Below are 20495 nucleotides of genomic sequence, written 5' to 3'. Positions count from 1 at the left end.
TTTATAATATACATAATTAATCAGGAATTTTGCAATCAAATACTCAGGGAAGTTTATTCTCTAATAATAGGATTGCAGCTATTTAATTCTGTAAATTCTAGATATAAAGCCAGAACACTTTTTTCCCTTTTTATGATGGAGATCACAGAGAACTCTGTCTGTCTCTCTTTTAGGTCACAGAGTATAGCCAATGTGACTGTACACGTTTTATCTACTCCTACGAAGATCAGTCTGCAGAACAAGAGCACAGAAATAGATTTAAATATATGTTTTGGTGTAACTTATAGACCTATCCATACCAGTGATAAAGTGGGTGAGTATTTCCTTAGTTAATTTCCTTTCATTAGAGACATCTGCAATTGTCAGCTAAATAACATTCTATTTCTGTCATACACACAAACTAATCTGGATACAATGCAAAATTCTTAATAAAAGTATAACTTTTATTTTATACCATTTACATTAGTAAATGGTTTTATTGCTAAAGTGTCTAACAAAAATATAATAATCATATTATTTAACTGCTACTTTAATAATTATATTTATTTAATTGCTGTTATTTCTGAATATACAATACTTAGTACTGCATATTCATAAAAAATAGCAATTAAAATCATGTTTTTTTGTATATTTTAGTTGTCAAATCCCAATAACGATGATGATGTCATTATGGAATGATGAATATTTCCCCATTATTTTATCTTATTGTTTTCAAACTAGACTGCACTTGAAAATAAATTTGAAACATTTCAAGTGTTTCACAGTATCTCTCCCCATAACAGTTTCATTATTTTGTCACTCTGTTAGTTTATGGCAATATTCCCAAAGCAGTGCCATCCTACTATGCACTGGTGTTGTGACATTATAGGATTTGTAATCTAATTCATTTAGTGCAACCCTAACCTGGATAGTCCAGGTTAGAGGGCTTTTTTAAATAAAATATCATGTTCATTCTTGTTGCTATCATGACTGAGAATCCCCCTTTTTTTAAAAAAAAATTATGGAGTGTTTTCTTGATTCTTGGTTTGCATAGAAATATATCTGAAAGTGCATAGAGGGCCTTACCCTCAGTTAAAAAATGTTGGTTTGCACCTTGAGGCTTGTATCTTGACATTTATATCATTGTTTTCATCTTTAGATATTAGGTACAATCTAACATTGGATGCAGATCTCTTATCTTCACACGTTACTTCTAGAGGATTATTTAAAGAAAATAATGAGCGGTCTCTGCAGAGTAGTATCGTAGTCCATTCTCCGAAGACATGTGTAAATCACATTTTTAACGTGCAGGTAACAATTAACCCAGAATTAACTATCAGAACTAGGCAGCTGCTTTGGTACTCTTGCCCTTAGCTCAGCTTCTTGAGTTGAACAGGCAGGCTGCCACATGATGTCATTAGAAGATGAAAGTCAATTTTAGCTCATTTTCCACTCAGGATTGGATTTGAGCAACAGTGTAAAGATGGCAGTGAGAGCATTTGCCTCGTGGGGGTCTCGTACTCTACTCCCATCTTTAAATTCTTCCCAGTGATGTAAACAATGAGCTGTTTTGCTGCTAAATTACAGTACAATGATCTTGGGGTGTTCTGCGTATCACAGATCCTCTGCTGAGAAGCGTATATAGCCATTGGCAATAATTTCATTCACCAATACTTTACATGTATAAAAACAAATTTAGGTTATTTCAGATGAAAAGCACAGTATTAAGTGCTTGATTGGTTATTTCTGAAGAAGTGGAGTAAAATCTGCAGATATGCAGAATGGCCATTTTTGTCTAGAAATTTGGAAATTAGTTGTCATACAATGTATTAGCATTACATGATATATGGTTAGTCATTTGTAAAATCTTGTGATTAGTATTAATAAAAGCAGAGGTAAATGGAACAAGAATACATTAATATCAAGAATAAACTCAACTATCCATGAAATGCTTATCAGAGTAAATGTGCTTTCACCTGGTGCTTAAAATTAAAGATGGCCAGAAGCATTTGGGAAAACTATGTTATCACTGGGATGTGACCACCAACAAAGGTGGCCAACAGCCAGTTGCCAACAGCTTCAAATCTGAAGGTGTTCTTACCTCTATCAGGACACAATGCCAATTTCAACTAGATGAGGTTTATATAAGAGCAAATATTACTTTGAGCCTCCCTCTTGCACTCTGGCAGTTTTCCTTCCCAAAGTATTGGATATCAATTGAATAAATGCAAGCCAAGAAAGAGTTGCATCTTTAAAAAGAACTTTATTTGTAAACCTGTGGTATTGAAATGTTCAGAAGTGCCTTGTCAAGCAATATTATAATGTTATCAGCCATTAGTTACATACATTTAAAATAGGAAAGTTCAAGCAAGCAAATCAAAGGTTTGTGTGGAAAAATATGCTTTGTGTGCTATTTATGTTTATAGATCCCTTCTGATGCTATTGACTCCCTTAATGTGCGCGTTGATATTAGGCTCAAGAACCCCAACTCAAGTCCTGTTCTTGATAAAACATCTCCTACGTCTCTTGTTTACAGCGTAAGTAAATTAATGTGCTTTCTTTTTATATGTTTTTAATAAGTTTTAATAAGTCCCCATGGACAGAATGAATATTTTGGAAAATTAGGTGTGCTTGCAATATTACAATGTTATTGGTTTAAGGATGTTTTCTGCCGGAGTCCATAATTAGCTCCATAATTAGAACAAACAAAAATCTAATGTGGTGATAGCAGTGGTACTAACAATGTTGATTATTTGGTTGATTTATATTGCACCTTTTATACAGAAGCCACCCATTTATCTTCCTCTAAACCTTATAGCAAATATTTGCATCCAAAGAGGGGTGGAAACTACAAGATTCTTCCAGACCCACATAAAAATGCTGAGCCAAATAATGTACATTGCTACCAATATCCCTTCAGCTAGCCTCTAACTCCTGCTAGGGGGCACATAGTAACCAATTACTGAAGACTCTGCTTGCATTTATCAGTAATGGAACCTTCCTTAATTTCTAGATCAAACTAAAGGCCCATGTAATACATCATCTTTTCCCACAATATCCGATAAGATATTTGTGGAAATCTCGTGGAAGTAAGTGGGATATAATACTACTACAGGTAGTCCTCAGTTTATGATCCCAATTGGGACCAGAACCTGTGCCTTTAAGTGATGCAGTTGTTAAATGGGTCTCGCCTGATTTATGACCTTGTTTCTTATGGGCAATAAAATGATCTTGGTGTTATACAAAACTGGGGGGGAAAACCCTCTTTTCCTTTAATTAATTGATGTCAGAACATCTTGAAGTAGCATAATATGGTATTTAATAAAGGGAATAGTGTGAGATTTTAAAATTGTCATTTCCTTTTAATGATCCCATAATCCCTTGTGGGGTGGAGTCTGGATAACTGAATGGAGCTAGCAGATGCCCTTCCTGTCACCAATGTGGAGTTTTGTTCAGCAGATATATTCTCAGTGTGCCCAGAGAGAGAAATACCTGCCTCTACCTAGGATCAAACTCATAGCTTCCTGATTGTGAGACAAGAGCGCCACCTCTAGGCCCCTGCACCACTCCTAGTGCAAGACTTTAAATTGCAACATGTAAAATAGGAAGATGTGGGAAGAATATTTGTAACATAATATTAAACCAGAGAATACTTGGATGAAGAGAGAAGGTTTTAAGAGGCTCCTGAAACATGGGTGGTACAAAACCCCTGACACCGCACCAACACTGTACTATGCAGTAGAATTCAACAGAGATAGAAGCTGTTTTTCAGCCTATTTGTCCTTGTTTTTATTATCCTGTACCATCTGCCAGATAGTAATAGTTCAAAAAAAGGGTGCCCAGGATGAGATGGATCTTTGAGAATGTTTTGAACTTTCTTAAGGCAGTAGGAGCTATAAAGCTCTTCCAAAGAGGGGAGAGGGCAACCAATGATCCTCTGGATAATGATGTTAACCATCTGAAGATCTGCCCTATCTGCCACTGTGCAATTGGCAAACCATACAGAGGTGCAGTAAGTTAAGATGGTGCAGCGGTAGGTCACCAGCAGTTTTTCATTCAGTTGTTGTTTTCTGAGAAGTCTCAGGTAGTATAACCTCTGCTGGGCCCTTTTGACTGGTGCTTCAATGCGAGCACCCCAGGTCAGGTCCTCTTTTATGGTAACACCCAGAAACTTAAACCTGGCCACTTGTTCCATTTGGTCTCCATTGATAAGTAAGGGCTGGATTATAGCTTAATCCTTGTTTTTTTTCAGTACCTAGATATTCTGTAAATAAAAGTAAGAAGATTCCTTTCCCATATTTATATATCTCAGAGAATTTTCCTATTCTTTGTGCTGAAGTTGGATTTGCAGATGCATTAGTTATTTGCCTAAATCTACATTAGGCAAATAACTAATGCATCTGCAGAAATATACTTGTTCCAATCATAAAAACACAATTCAGCAATTTAAATGCTGTAATAAGAAGAGATGTAGACATAGATCCTTTACTTTAAACAAAGAAGATGAAAAGCTTTGGGTTGCTTTTATATTTTTCTAGATACCATTTGTCAAAGATTGCGGCGAAGATGAAGTTTGCAAGACAGATCTTGTTCTGGAAGTTGAACAGAAAAATATTGGGTAAGAAATGCTTGTATTGCTATCTCTTAATTCTGTTCTATAATGGAATAATGACCTGTCTGGTTTTAAAATAAATGAAGTGGATGTTTAGAAAGGAGAAGAATTAAGCTTTAAAAGAAGTATGAGATAACTATAATTCGTAGTGTTTTCTAGATGAGAATAAGTCTCCATTTCTGGAGGGATCAATGAACATCTTTGTCATTTGTGGATGCTAAAGCAAATGAATACATAGAGCACACCCACTTTACAACATGGTAGCTTTTTACAATTAAGTTGAAATATAAAATAAATTTTAAGAAGTAAAATAGGATGAAGGAAATAATGAGGAGCAGGGAAGGTGTCTGTAGAAATGGAACCTCTAGGGGACCCAGGACTCATTTTCATTTTTCCCCCTTCTCTAGGAGCAACAAAGAGTATTTTCTTGTCACCAATAAAAACAAAAGACTGACATTTGGTGTGAAGTTGAAAAACATGAATGAAAATTCATACAACACCAGAATTCAAGTGGATTTTTCTGAAAACTTGCTTTTTGCTTCTTTTTCAGCGGTATGTATAATTTCTATTTTTACTGCTGTGCAGTGTTTATAACACCAATTATTTCATTAAAGAATAGTATCTTCTTTTAGATGTGTGCTGGCATACTGTGTATAAATAGGGAACAAATTCCACACTGAGTAGCAGTGATGATGTTACCTAGTTGAGAAATGAAATGTCTGCAAGCAAATAACCAATCTCAGGGAGTGCCAAGGATTTCATAACTTTCTTCTTGTAAGTTAGTGAATTAGGAAAGTGCTCATTTGAGCTATTCCTGGATGTTAGTCTGAACTTAAAATATGTTTTTCCCTTTTTGCCTTGGCAACAAAGTTTGCATGCCCCAATCAAGATCGTCATTCTTATTCTACACTTTCTAAAAGAGAAAGACTGCTTAATACAGCAGTTTCCAAACTTAGCAACACTAAGACTTGTGGACTTCACCTCCCAGAAATCTCCAGCCAGCTATGCTCTACAGAGGAAAAAATGCAAACCTATGAAATTTAAGCCTTGACATATTTATTCTGAAACAAACACTATTGAATTAGCTATATTTGTCCATAGCATTGAGAGTTGTAATTCAGTACCAAGATAAAGTCAAAACTAAATCTGCTAACCCTACATGGAAATAGGAAAATAAACTGACTTGTGTAGTTTTTTGACATGGGTAAGGTCGATATATGAATATCTTAACTTCCTGGTTCATATTTGGAATGTTGTTATTGAATGCTAATAGATTGTTGGGGGCAATATGCTGACTCTGTAAACTGCTTAGAGAGGGCTGTAAAGCACTGTGAAGCAGTATATAAATCCAAATGCTATTGCTGTTGTTATTTTTTGACACAATTGTACATTTGAGAATTAACTCTGCTCACTTACCCTGTTCCTCTGTTGAAGAATCTCCATGAGTTCTCAGTTCTTCCACAAACAAAAGAAACCTCCTATTAGCAGAAGACCAATTTCTTAATCTCATCTATTATCTTCATCCTTATCCTTCCAAATATCATATGAAAGTTTCATTGCACAACAATCATGAATTTAATTTGAATAAAATATCTGCTTTTTATTGTTAGGTGGATAAAAGCGAAGTTTTATGTCAGGCGGCAGTTGTCCATCATCTTCTTGTCTGCCAAATCAGCTATCCTGTTTTTAAAGCAAGGCAAGAGGTATTTAAATAAGAAATGCTACAAGTTCGACATCAGATCGAAATATTTTAAATATGCAAAATGAAAACAAAAAGGTAAAAGCATTATGTTCAGCATTGCAAAATATGTAGGCTGAAAAAAATGAATTCTGAAGAATTCTTCATCAAACAAAGAAGGGAAAGAGGAATGGGGAATTGTGGATTAAATTGCTTGTAATCCATATTCTTACCATGCTGTAGTTTTAGTTGGTCCATTAAACTAGCATTTGGGGATGCAAATAGGGTGCATTGGTCTCCTGGATGACAAGCATTCATTCATGGCCTTTCAGAAGATCAATATTCCCATGTGAAAAGCATCAACAATAGAAAGGCGTAGGCAGGTCTCCTGCAGCTCAAGTAAAATAACTCATAGTGTCCCGCAATAGGACTGTGAGGGGAAGGAAGGTTACTCTTGACCACATCATCACCAGCTTTATCATTCATTGGTCATGTTGCTAGATTTGTGTGAAGGCAAGAAAGGCATCACTTTAGGATCAAAATGATTTTAGACTGCCTTTTCAGTGGTAAAGGATGACACAGAGACAATATAATATGGCTATATCTCTTAAAAATGGTTATCAAGAGTACTTTTATGCTGCCGTAAACAGAAAATGAGGATGAATCCTTAGCAATCGGAGGCTGATCTAGGCATAATGTTAATCTAGAGTAGAGTTGCGTTGTATTTGCAGTTCAATTCTGAATGGGTGCTTTGGAGTATCCAAGGCAGCTGGGTAATCCTGGGAAAACATGCAGTTGCTTTAATTAGTTTCAAACATCCTATATTCAGGCCCCAATGGTTAAGAGTCTGGGCTTGTCAACCGGTAAGTTGGCAGTTCAAGACCCAAGTACCACATGATGGGTTGAGCTACCATTCTTGCCCCAGCTCATTCCAAACTAGCTGTTCAAAAGTGAACTGGAAATGCAAGTAGATAAACAGGTACTGCTTCAGTGGGAAGGTAACAGCATTTCTTGTGTCTTGGGGTACAGTAATACTAGCCATATGACTATGGAAATGTCTTTGGACAATACTGGTTCCCTTGGCTAGGAAACATTAGATTAGGTTGTCCAGTCCAGTGGTCAGCAACCTGTGGGCCACGGAACACTGGTGGGCTGCAAGAAAATTTTGGTGGTCCACAGTGAAATATCCCCCCCAATCATCCCCCCAAAGCAATTAATCCAGGCTGCATGGGAACACAAGGCTGCACTGCCCACATGGCCCATAGGAACACCATTATCTCATCCTGGCCAGTAAGGGCTGCGTTACTTTTTGCACGTTGCACCGCCAGCAAATGTACACATTACATGTGCCAGCCCCTAGGGCAGAGATTTCCAACCCCACCAGAGGCCAGCCCATATTCCAGAGCTGCAGTAGTCACAAGACTGGCCCTTTGGTCATCCCGGAGCAGCTGATCCATGGCAGGACGTTGCACAGGCCAGTCCTGTGACTACTGCAGCTCTGGAATATGGGACCGACTTTCCCACCAACATCAGCAAGCCACCGTCAGTCAAAATTCACATCAGTGGTCCATGGGATTTGAAATTACAAGTTTAGTGGTCCCTGAGGTCCAAAAGGTTGGTGACCCTTGGTCCAGTCTAAAGTTGGACACAGCTGGACAGAGAAACTTTGCCTTTTTATGCTTGTTAAATGTTTGTTTAAAATAAAATTGGAAGTGCTATACAATAACACTCTTTTATGGATAATCTGGTCTTATTCTTTAAAGCAAATTGGGTTACTAATGATAATGACTTTCCCAATTTTAATGTTATTTGCCATATTTGTTTTCTTCATAGGTATCCTTTGATATTAATTTTGATTTCCGTTTGGAAAATCTTCAGAATGTGGCAGTATTACATTTTCAAGCCTTGAGGTACACTGTAAATTTCCTGTTGCACTTCAAAACAGTATTTGCAGCCAAACCCATACTTCCTTAGTCTGAAATTCTGTGTTCTTCAAGATATCCGTTTTCATAAACAAATAAGTCATTAATCAAATAATAGAAACTTCATAGTAATGTTAATATAATCCTGAAGTTTTCAAAAAGATAATTAGTTGCTAGGCTATCTTTAAAAGTTCATGTAAGTGTTCAGGCCAGAAATTTTGCTTATTCCAAAAAAAAAGAACTTGTTTTATTATAAGTTGCTGTCTGAAGATACACAGTAGAACACTTCCACCAGAGCTGGCTGAAAACAAAGCTGCTAATTGGCAATTCCTTAGACTGGAAGAGTTTAGGGTGAATAGTATAAAAACCATCCAGATACATTGCAACCACTGTATCTCACATGTACAGATAAATTTTTAATTTGTGACTTACTTCCTTGTGACAGAAACACTCTCAGTCAAATTTCCTTTGAGTCTTCTGATAGAATTTATACATTTAGAGATTATAACTTTGTAAATATTTTCAAATATATTTGATTTTTTTTATTGAACAGTGCAAGTAATGAAGAAGATTATACAAACAATCAGGTGAACCTGACACTTCCACTTCGTTATGATGCAGAACTTCACTTAATGAGGTAATTCTAAATTGGCCTTGTGCTAATTCTATTGGTGTTAATAGATCCTTGCTAGCCTCTGATATGTTCTTTGCTGACTGGGGAATGCTGGGAGTTGAAATCCACACAGCTTAAAGTTGCCATGGTTAAGATATATTGTCCTAGAGATTTTGGTGTAGTGATGAAGGCATCAGGACAGAAATCAGACCATGAGTTCTAGTCCCACCTTAGGTTAAAAGCCAGCTAGGTTATCTTGAGCCAGACACTTTCTTTCATCCCTAAGAAGGAGGCAATAGACAACCACTTGAAAAATATTGCCAAAAAAACTGGAAGGACTTGTCCAGGCAGTCCCCAAGAATCTGGCACAATTGAAGGAAAAAAAAATAGATTCTAACCCTAGATCAGGGGTGTCAAACTGAAGGCCCACAGTTTGGATGTGACCCACGATGTGGTCAGATCCAGCCCGCAGAGCCGTCCTGGTCTACCCAAATGCAAAGAGGAAAGATTGGGCCAGACTGGCTTCAGCATTTCCAATGTGAAAAGGAAACATGCCAGCAGTCTGGGGAGCGGTGTCAAGTTGGCCACGCTAACCTAATTGTCCACACCCACCCAGTTGGCCATGCACACCTGCCGGCCAACCTCCCTCAGGTCAACCACAGCCCTGATGCGGCCTTCAATGAAATTGAGTTTGACACCCCTGCCCTAGATGAATTTAAGGGGGCATAAAATTGTGGCTTATCCTCCAAAGCAAAAAATACCCTGTATGTATAAAGACACAGATGTTTTTCTAGTATTCAAAGGATCCAGGAAAAAATGGAGAGAAGTGATAGAAAATAGAAGATAGAAAGACATTACAGAGGGTGGTGAGCACAGCACAAAACATTGTGGGCTGTTCCCTGATACCACTAGATAACATCACTAGGGCTCACTTCCTTAGAAGAGTGATGAAAATTATCAGAGATGACTCACACCCCGGTTAGCACTTCTTCACTCTCCTACCATCGGGTAGGAGATATAGAAGCATAGCTAGCCGCACCAACAGGCTGAAGAACAGTTTCTACCCATGGGCTGTCAGACTTCTGAACGGAAAATAAGTTCATGCCAACATAGTATGATAGACTTGTGGGGCCCGCATTGTGCAACAAGGTCACATAGTGTAATAAGATTGGGACTGGGTTAGGGACTTCTGTCTTCACTGTGAGTTGTGTTGGTGGGGGGGTGCACGAAGGGAAGCTCAGCCAATTTCATTGTACACATGTTGTACTCTGACAATAAAGGTAATAATAAAGTGGGAGAACAATTTCAGATAAGCTGCTGGAACAGACAGTGTTTGTCAGTTGTTGACATTCTCACAGAGACACAGATCATTCTAAACCTCCTTTGTAAATGTCGAGACATTGACAATAACAGACATATAGCTATTTCTATAACACTACTTTTTTAAAGTTAAAAAAAATACCTGGATTAAAACAATACTCTTCCATATGTATTTCCAAACAGAGTTCCTTAATATTTTAAGGAAAACTATATCCTAAATATCTGCTCTGATTTATTTCTCCCCAGGTTTACCAGTATAAACTTCTACGAGGTGTATTCTAATGATAGTGTTTACACCGTGGTGAATAATTTTGATGAGATTGGACCTGTATTTAATTTTTCAGTCAAGGTCAGTAAACATTTTCAAGCCTTTTTAAATAAATAAAGACAATCATCTGTTCACAAATCATGGTAAAATAAAAAATGCCTTGCTTAGTATGGTGATGAAACTTACCTCTGGTGGTTTAGAGATAAAAATCACAAGAAATGAGCTATCACAGGAAGCTTCAGTTCTCCAAACTGCTTTGTTTCTAGATAGAGTGCCCCACAATCTAAACAACTCAAAGTATACATCTATTCATGGTTGGAAAAGTGCCAGCCTGTCTTCCTTTCTAGCATTAATTAAGATAAAATGATACTTATAATGTAGGCCATTTACTATTGGAATTAAGCCCAGTATTAATCCCTCTCTTGCTTTCCAGGTCACAAGAGGAAATAATCTAATCAATGCGGCAACTTTAAAAATTCATATCCCTACTCAAACTAAGGAAAATAACCCTTTGATGTATGTGACTGCAGTGCAAACCAGTCAGGTGAAACAATGGTCTATTTTAAGTATAAGACAATAACAAAAGATGATACAAAGCTAAATGTCTGTGGGGGTCATAATTGTCCCAAAGGTGCTTTTTCAAGAGGCAACTGGACAACTTGTTTTTCTTTGAAGACATTTTGCTTCTCATCCAAGAAGCTTCTTCAGCTCTGACTGGATGGTCGGAAATGGAAAGATTTATATTCCTTACAGACAGCTGGTCATTTGTATTCTTTTACACAATCATTGAGATCAGCTGTCTGCAAGGATTATAAATCCTTCCATCCCCCATCATTCAGTCAGAGCTGAAGAAGCTTCTTGGATGAGAAGCAAAATGACTTCAAAGAAAAACAAGGAATTCCAGTTGCCTCCTGAAAGGGCACTTTTGAATACAAAGCTAATTAATACAGAAACTTTACTGATAATGATGACCCTGATTTAAGCCCGTCAAGAGTGGATGTATAGCCCTGATTAATATTGCAATTTTATATATACTCAGTAGGGCATAAAATGCATAAGATTGCCTTGTGTGAGAGTTCTTATAATGGATTGTTCCTTCTTTCCTGCTTTTGTGAGCATCTACAGATGTTCTTGAATCAATATTAGTATAAATGACAAAAGTAGTTGTAGGATCCAATCTGGGTTGGTCAATGGGAACAGAGGTTTAGTCTTGCGAGCTTTTGGGTGGAATTCTTCTGGTCTGAAATCTCGGAAGACTAAACCTCTGGTTCTGGTGATCAACCCAGATTGGATTCTGCAGCATTATCCTGGGACACATATATTCACCATCATTCATGACAAAAGTAGATTTTGAACACTATGGTGGGTAATTCATTTCTTCTTCAAATAAATTTCAGAATGAATTTACTAATCTTTTATCTTCAGATCCCGGATTCTAATTTGGTGCTTAACTAGACCATGTTGACTTTATATATAAATTGCATTGATTTTGCAGTTGTGCACTTGCTATAATTGAAATTGAAAAGGTTCTATCCCAGGGCAGTAGATCTTTTGAATTCTGCTGTATAGTGCAGTGTTGGTGTGGTGTTGGGGGTTTCCAGTTCAATGTGTGAAGGGTGAAGGATGTGTGTTTGTGTTTATTTTCATGGTCATGGTCATGATGTGCACTGAATATGGTGTTTGATTTCATTGTACGAGGTGCAATGACAATAAACTAAACTAAACTAAACTAAATCAAATGCAAAAATATACTTGTAGAGCCAAAAACATTTAAAAAGGGGAACAAGGGAATAATTATGCAGAATAGTCCCTTGTTTTAAAGAACAAATCAGAATCTATAGAAAATTGTGGCTGTAATAAATCCTGGTCCTGTTTCTTAAAATTGTAGAAATCTTCTCTGTTCTGGATTGCTTCTCCTTCTCATCTTTTTTTCAGAATACCAAAATGTAATATATTCCACAGTGTTTGTCTAACTCCTTCTATATTTATTACATATAGTAAGGCTATTCCACTGAGCAATAGCAGTGGACATTAAAGTACCAACTGCATATTTCATGTGCGTTTTATATTATTATATTCTTTTTATAGGGCAGTGACATCAATTGTCATGGACTCATTAATCCACATAAAATTGGATCACAAAGCTATGCTACATCATTTCAGAAAGAAAACTTCAAAGATTTGGAAGAATTGGTGAGTTAAATGCATAGCTCCAATATCAAGACCTAAGTTCTTATGAATTGCTCTGGAATAGCGATGGGCAATCACAATTGACAAAATAGAAGTTCTTCTCTTGTTATGTTTCCCAGCTAAGTCTTCCGTCCCCTGTATGAACAGGCTCTAATGGGGCTTGCTACAATTGTCTAATGTCCACCTCAACAGGAAGGTGGATTACCTGAATTTCAGGGTCTTCAGATTTAAGCCATAAAATGGGAAAAATCTGATGGTGGCAATCTAAATACAGCTACACACATAAGAAAAAGAAAGCTATAAATGGAAGCTGAGATTGGGTAAAGAGACATGTGAAGTATATTATTTTATATTATATTTTAAAATAATAAATGACATTTTTTCATGTTTTTTATCTGAAAGAACTGCAAGAACGTTAGATGTGATACAATCACGTGCATGTTAAAAGATATATCCCTGAAACCTGAAAATTATGTTAATATTTCTACTAGAATCTGGAATGGGACATTTGTAACTGTAAGTAATATATGAGTTTGATTCTGTTACCAGCCTCTGAATAGAAATTGGGGGAAAAACACCACTCTTTCTTACAAAATACTGGAAAGATGATTATAAGCTATTGAAAATGCAGAGTGCAACTTTGCTGTATATATTTTTTTGTTTTCCTAAGTAATTATGAAACATACAAAACTGAAAGTACAAAAAAAGGCAATTAACTTTTCTTCCTTCTTTTTTACTATAATTCCTATAGTAAATTTTTTATAAAGGGAAAAGCACAATCTTATTGGTACCAAATTATTTTTTTTAAATGAAAATGTCTATGTCAGGGTGAGTTCAGAGGTGAGTAGATAAAAGGATTTGAAGTTCATGGCTTATCTGTGGCATTTGAAATCATATTTGATTACTTGTAGAAAAAAAAAGCATCCATGAGTTACATTTACAGTTAGATTTGTTTGGCTTGTGCAATCCTTCCAAAAAATACTTCAGAACGCATGGGGGTGGCTATGGAGCATTTCTTTAGGAAAGATTAAAGGAGCCATGTTCTTCACTGGCACATTGAACTGTCTCAGAATGATCTCTGAGCCACCTTTGCATGGGGATGCATGATGCCACATCCCTTAAAAGAACTGGGTCTGCAAATGCTCATATTCAAAAATAGCTAAGGCAGTTTTGGGGCAGCTGCATTAGTCTGGAAAAAGATGCAGCTGCTTTAATTGTTCAAAAGTAATTTGAACAAACTCCCAAACTTTCCAAAGGACACCTTTCAAAAGATTTGCACAATCCTAATACTGAAGAAATAGAGCACTTAATCACACATGAAGCAGGGAGTAGCCTTGGCTTTCTGATTTATATTACAGACTAAAGGTTGCTTTCTCACTTTGGAAGGGAACCTGCCTAATAGGCACTCCAGGAATAGAAAGTTAACAATTTAGAGTTAAGGATACTAGCCCAGCTCCTAAGTAGATATTTATTTAAATGTAATGAAATAATTGCAATACATTTCAAGCTGGCCAGATAGAGTAGAATTCTTTATTGGCCACGTGTGATTGGACGACATACAAGGAATTTGTCTTGGTGCAAAAGCTTTCAGTGTACATAAAAGAAAAGATACATTCGTCAAAAGCCAAGAATCATCAGGTACAACACTTAATAGTCATGGGGTACAATAAGCAATCAAATCATACAAGGAAACAGTCAATATAGATCGTAAGGATACAAGCGACAAAGTTACATTCATACAGTCACAAGTGGGAGGGGATAGGTGATAAGGAGTGATGAGAAGATTAATAGTATAGTAGTGCAGACTTTGTAAATAGTTGGACAGTGTTGAAGGAATTATTTGTTTAGCAGAGTAATAGCGTTCGGGGAAAAAACTGTTCTTGTGTCTAGTTGTTCTGGTGTACAGTGCTCTATAGCATAGTTTTGAGGGTAGAAGTTGAAATAGTTTATGTCCAGGATGTGAGGGGTCTGAATATTTTCACAGCCCTCTTTTTGACTTGTGCAGTATACAATGAAAGATCACAATGAAACAGTTACCCTACAAGCTTGATCTTTGTCCAGTTGCTGAAATTCATTCTTCCGTAGCTTTTAAAAGTTTTGAAACCTTCATATTATATAAAGCCACCTGAAGATAGTTGTGAGCAAGAAGATGCTCTAAATGGCAAATTGTTTTAAATGCACTTGAAACCTTAAATCAGGGATGTCCAACCTTGACAACTTTTAAGACTTGTGGACTTCTTCTGGAATTCCCTGGGAGTTGAAGTCCACAAGTCTTAAAGTTGCCAAGGTTGGACACCCCTACCTTAAATATTTTATATAGTTGATGAAATGCAATTTTTTAAAATGCAATTGTAAAGTACTGTATATAAAAATGTATTTTTCCGTTGCAGTCAGTCTTCCAGAAAATAGAATTATCTGCAAGCGCCGAAATTGATACCCAAGATTCCGAATTGTTTATAACAGGAGAAAACACTTTATCTGTGAGTGTGGCTTTATGTTTCTAGGGTTACTCTGCTAAATTTCTTTTTGAAGTTTTAATGCTAAAAGGCTGTAGCAAAGAATCATCCAGTTAGACAACGTAATCCCAAGGTATCCTTAGGTGAAACTAATTCATGCTGGAACAGGGAGGGTTTCAATGAATTGTTTTTCTGTGTTGTATGAATCTGTCCTTTTAACCCTATGTTTTGCAATCCATGGTTTGGAAATTGCTCAGATTTTTTATTTTTATAGCAATTTCATTAAAGTTACAATTAAAAAGATAAAACCTAATACAAGCTAAAACAATAAAACAGGAAGTACTTAAAATGTACTTAAAACAGAAAGAAAATTAGAAAATACAAAAATAAGAATATACTAAAGAAAAAGAAAATACATATTTAAGAAATGCTTTTTCCGCCACCATCACAAATAGGAATAATTTCAGTGTCTTATCACCTTCTCTGATAATTTCTTCTCCAGTAGTTCAAAATTATTTTGAGAGCTTTAAAGTTACTCAAGTTTTAACCAATTTTAATGAGGCCAGATTTGGCTGACAAAAGGTTTAAAAGGTTTATATGCTGAAACTGTTGCACAGTTCTGATAAACGTTTGTTATGCTCCTGTAATTACTTCCAAGCTAATCAAATTTAAGAAAGGAAGAAAGTAATCCCTTTTCAATAATCTAGCTAGCAATTAAAGACTGGGGTATAGAAAAAAACTGAATTCAGTTCTAATGTCTATTTCTGGAAGCATATTTAGGATTATTTCTTTCTATAGTTGTCTCCTTTCCCTGTTCATTGCAAGAGAACCGCTATTTTGTGAAGTGTCTGGACATGTGGTATTTTGTGACTAACAAGATCAAGCTAAACAGAGTTAGACCCTGGTTAATACTTGGATAAAAGTAATAGGAAGCTAAAGCTATTACTATACAGGGCACCTAAAAACATCCTGAAAGCAAGCCATGACATACTATTTAACAAGTTAGTTACAGGTGTTCTTAGTTAATAACTATAATAGAGACTGGGAACTCTGTCGCTAAATGAAAAATTATATGACAATGCCAACTTACAAGATCAATTCCAGGTGCAGTCATTAAGCAAATCAGATTGCAGTTTGATGTCATGTGACCACAATTTACTGCGTCCTGTGCCCACTTCCCCTTCGACTTTGCTGGTTGGAAGCTAGCAGTGAAGATTGCAAATGACTTGATAGCAAGACACTGCGATTATGGTAATTGTGTGCTGGTTACCAAGTGCCTGAATTATGTTCAAGCGAGCACAGAAATGCTGCAACAGCCCCAATTTCAAGGACTGCCCCAAAAGTCTTTGTGCAGCACAGTTGTAACTTCAAATATTTGTTGAAAAATGGTCACTAAGCAAGGACTGTGTATGGTTGTGTCCATGCAATCATATAAACTCAAAAGAGACATTACCTAATCTTTTCCTGTTATCTTGCTTTTTGATATAAAATAGAAAAGGACACCTGGTGGGTTCATTTATTAAAGTGAAAACATTATTTAATTTGCAGTCTGATTTGTCCATCATTTCCTCATAGGATTCAACAAAGAAGCTAGAAATTTTTCATTTTGGCTAATTTCTATAAACTATTTACTGTCTTTTAAGTCAAATTTTCCCTAAACGGCTTATGATAATTTGTAATGAAGTCACAATGTGTCATTTAAATTAAACTAAAAACAATAGGCAATGATATAGAAGCATAAACAACAATAAGCAGAAAACTAATTAAAAACACCCAGTTGAGCATTAGTGTTGAATGCATATTACGTTAAAACACCAGGAAGAATAAAATAATATTTGCATAATCACAGAAAAATTCTAAAATAGGAGATTGCTACACTTCACACCCTTTAGAAAAATACCATCCCTGATTTTGGAGCAGATCTAGCAAGGGAAAAATAGGGAATTATGGTGGGGGGGAGGGAGCGAGTCATTTTCAGCTTCCTGTTTATCTCTTCCTTGTATGGAAAAGCAGAAGAAAATAACTGGCGGGGGGAATAATCTCATTTTAAAAACAAAGCTGTTTCACTGTTCCGAATACCTGTGCTGATAAACAAAATTCACTTTATTTAATTAAATTTACTCTTGTATCTTGTTTGGAATCTGAGCCTGTATTTTTCCATAAAATATGTTAACTGATGCCCTCCTGTGGAAATTAGTAATGTTACATGTGGCAGATTTTATAAAGTATCCAATATGGTAGGTTTTTGCTACAGTATATTTCCTTAATATTGCTCAGTTGAGATTATTAATTTCTGCCGATAATGGGCAGGAGGTCCTCTTTCACACAACACTGGGATGGATCCAGTGAGAAATAGCTGATTTAATTAGTACATTAATTCAGATTTCCTAATGATAGATATTCACAGAACACTCGTGGGAAACATCTGGTTTGTTTTACTTTGGACTTGGTATTGCAGTTATTTTGATGGTCTGCTCCACAGTGAGACCTTCTTTTGGACTTTTCAAGATGTCTCCTAATAAAAGAGGATTAAAAATTTAACCAATACATGAAACTCTTGTTTCAAGGATTCCTTTCACCTCTGGGATTTGTACTCAGACCCAGTTTCTCTGGGGACAGGAATTAAAGCAGGGATATCTAGGAGCTGGCTGGCTGGGGAGTTGAAATCCATAAGTCTTAAAGTTGCCAAATTGGATGTCCCTGATTTAAAACAGTTTTTAAATTAAGAGCATAAATTATTCTTATTTGTTTAATGGAATTGCATCTGGTGCCTCCTTTCAAAGCTCTTTTTGAAGTTTCCCCAAGTAGGAAAAATATTCCTTGAATGTCGTGGCCTCACCCACTTTAATGTTAAGTTGCTTTAAATTTGGTGGAAGCATATTGACATTGATAGCTGTATTACTGATGAAACTGGACTCCATCTCACTAGGAAAAAAGTACACTAGGACAGGGGGCATTGATTTCATCCTGGTAAGGAACTGGGCCATGGAGATTAGCAGAGATCCCAGTATTTCTCTGAACAAAAGAAGCTGCCTCATACTTGTTAGAACCAACAAAAGACTCAAGGAAGGTTTCAGGTTTGGCACGCTTGATGTATCCCATTCCTGATATCAGGTGTGAACTCTGAAGCAAACCTGGCCGAAGCCATCTTATGCTGCCTCATAGTTGCCATGAACGCTGAGAAGGGAAAGGGAGATGGAATAGATAGGCTGTCTAAATAGTCAAAACAAAAAGTTTTCTTGAGGGAACCAAGGTCATCCCAACAGGTGGCAGTTGAAGAAGGAGAGGAGTGACCAAGCAGCCTGCCAGCTACTTTCATTGGACAATGTGACCAGTGACATCTGGAAAGGGAAATATTTGCTCTTTTAATTAGAGAACCACAGAAACTTTTAGAGATGGTTTTCAATAGCTGTGTCGATTTGATGTATCCAATAACTGAATTCTTTGAGGAATCTACCTGCCTTGAAGTTCTGCTTTTAGCAGATGCATTACTCAAAACGTTGACATCAGGACTTTCAGCCATACTTCCTCAGTTGACAAACTCTGCTCATCTGGGAGTCCAATTTTACCCATCACCAAATTTCTTCTCTCAGGTGCTGCTGCTTCATTCAGTGATCAGTTTTCAGCTTTGTGTTCTTTTGCATCAGCAGTAGCAGCAGTGCTGAAGGGAAAAAATATATAATTGCTGGCTTAAATACCTTGGTTTATGATCCACTTTCTGACAAGGATGGTATTGGCTATGTTTATACTGGAGCTGCTTGCTTTGTCATTGATTCCTATTTTCAACTGAAATTAATTTCTGTGAATTTCTTCCAAGCTTTTTATCCCTTGTGGTGAATTTCTTGTTCTCTACCATTTGCTCTCCTGTTGAAGGTTGTGACCTTTTATTTATTTATTTTAGTTTTCCTTATGCCTGTTTTCTCTGTTATTCTGGAAGTCTTTTGATGAGTTGGGGTGTTATAAATGCTTTTTGTCTTTGCCTTTTGCAGTTGGTTGCTTACTGCCAGAACTGAGAGTTATTTCTTTGACTTTACACTTGTCTGTTAGGTTGTGTTTCTCTTTCTGTCATGGTCTTTTCAAAATAGAAAACCTGTCTCTAGTTGCAGTTGGTTGTTCAGAAGACTGTAGCACCTAGTGTGATTCCCATGACCCTGTTCTGAAAAGGCAAGTCATAGGAATGCATACTGCCCTAGAGAGCATTTCTGAAGCCCGTGTTGTTTTTAAACATGTATTTATAATCAGCTAAATTTATGGAAAATTTTAGGTTTTGGGGAAGGAAGGAAATGAAAGAGGAGGACAAATTCTATGTTCACCATGCTTACTTGCTTAGTTCAGATATTTTGTCTTTTGGGAAGAATGTCTGAAAAATTGAACTGAAATGGAGAGAATTCAGCTGAATTCTGTTTAATCTGTTTTCTCCGTGTTTTTACAAATAAGGACAGACATGTATTGATTCACAAATTTAACTCTAAGCAGTTAACAGTAGGAATGTTTACGTAATCTAATAAGATTTGCCTAAATCCTGCTCACATTTGGAAGATTTGATTGAGTATGATTGTTAAGAGTGGAATCTAAATTATCAAAAACTATTAGGATATTTTTGCAACATTTTCCAAGAAATTTCTAAGAAATCTTTAAAAATTAGACTAATTCTTTGAGAGATGCTTCAGAATAGAGAGACACACACAAAAGCACCTCTTCAAACAGCTACAACAGCTGTGTCTTTTTCCAGGTTCACACTGGTGCTGTAGAAGTTTCTCCTGGCTATGCAAATGAAAGCACAGGCCCTTCATTTCATTAAAAACATGTATTTAGAAATAAATGTGGTAATCATCTCAATAGCTCTGGGCTTCTTACAAGAATGTTGTAATATTAATTTCTCCAAATAGGATGTTTTGCTTTCATTTTAATTAGGTAATGAGCTTGCAAATGTGCTATTTCATTTTTTAAAAAGAGAAGAATAAGCTTTTAACATATTTTTAAATGGAATATTAAATGTGCAAAATTTATCACCCTTCTGAAATTCTTAACTCTAGAATGAAAATGTATCTGAACACTGAAACAAGAAATGAGTGGATTTGTTTATTCCTATGCAGTGTCGTATGACCACAATAATTAACAAAATGCAAAACAAATGTTACCCTTTTTTATGAAAAGGACTACTTTTGTCTTTGAAATAACTAAGTTTATTTCTTTTTAGATTCCAATTACAATAAGCAAACCTGATGAGAAAGCAGAAATACCCATTGGAATTATAATAGCAAGTGTCCTTATCGGTCTTCTCTTGCTAATGAGTCTTATTGCTGTTTTATGGAAAGTAAGTAAAGGTTTAGAAGTGTAAAAGTTAAGACAATGAAAGATTTCTTCCTATATAGTTGAAAGTATTACTTAAAGATTGGGAAATCTGAGTCCAACGGGACTATCTGTGGTTATTCAGTCCCAAGCATTTTCACATCT

At 36.3% G+C, this 20495-nt stretch overlaps 1 protein-coding gene across 1 annotated transcript in view; it reads left to right on the top strand.

Moving 5' to 3' along the window:
• ITGA2 (integrin subunit alpha 2) overlaps nt 1–20495 on the top strand; it is a 70152-nt gene that overhangs the window by 46114 nt on the left and 3543 nt on the right. The window contains exons 16-29 of the mRNA XM_026716437.2: nt 174–313; nt 1139–1290; nt 2406–2516; nt 4518–4597; nt 4999–5143; nt 6202–6294; nt 8103–8179; nt 8745–8828; nt 10371–10473; nt 10826–10936; nt 12481–12585; nt 12985–13098; nt 14973–15062; nt 20239–20355. Coding sequence (XP_026572222.1) covers nt 174–313; nt 1139–1290; nt 2406–2516; nt 4518–4597; nt 4999–5143; nt 6202–6294; nt 8103–8179; nt 8745–8828; nt 10371–10473; nt 10826–10936; nt 12481–12585; nt 12985–13098; nt 14973–15062; nt 20239–20355 — 1522 coding nt within the window. The remainder of the gene's footprint in view (nt 1–173; nt 314–1138; nt 1291–2405; nt 2517–4517; nt 4598–4998; nt 5144–6201; nt 6295–8102; nt 8180–8744; nt 8829–10370; nt 10474–10825; nt 10937–12480; nt 12586–12984; nt 13099–14972; nt 15063–20238; nt 20356–20495) is intronic.

Source organism: Pseudonaja textilis, chromosome 2, assembly GCF_049901715.1.
Source record: "Pseudonaja textilis isolate UNSWEBS1 chromosome 2, rPseTex1.2, whole genome shotgun sequence".
NCBI classification, from domain to species: Eukaryota; Metazoa; Chordata; class Lepidosauria; order Squamata; family Elapidae; genus Pseudonaja; species Pseudonaja textilis.
The sequence above is the reverse complement of the archived record's forward strand: the minus strand, read 5'-3'. Positions and strand labels throughout refer to the sequence as shown.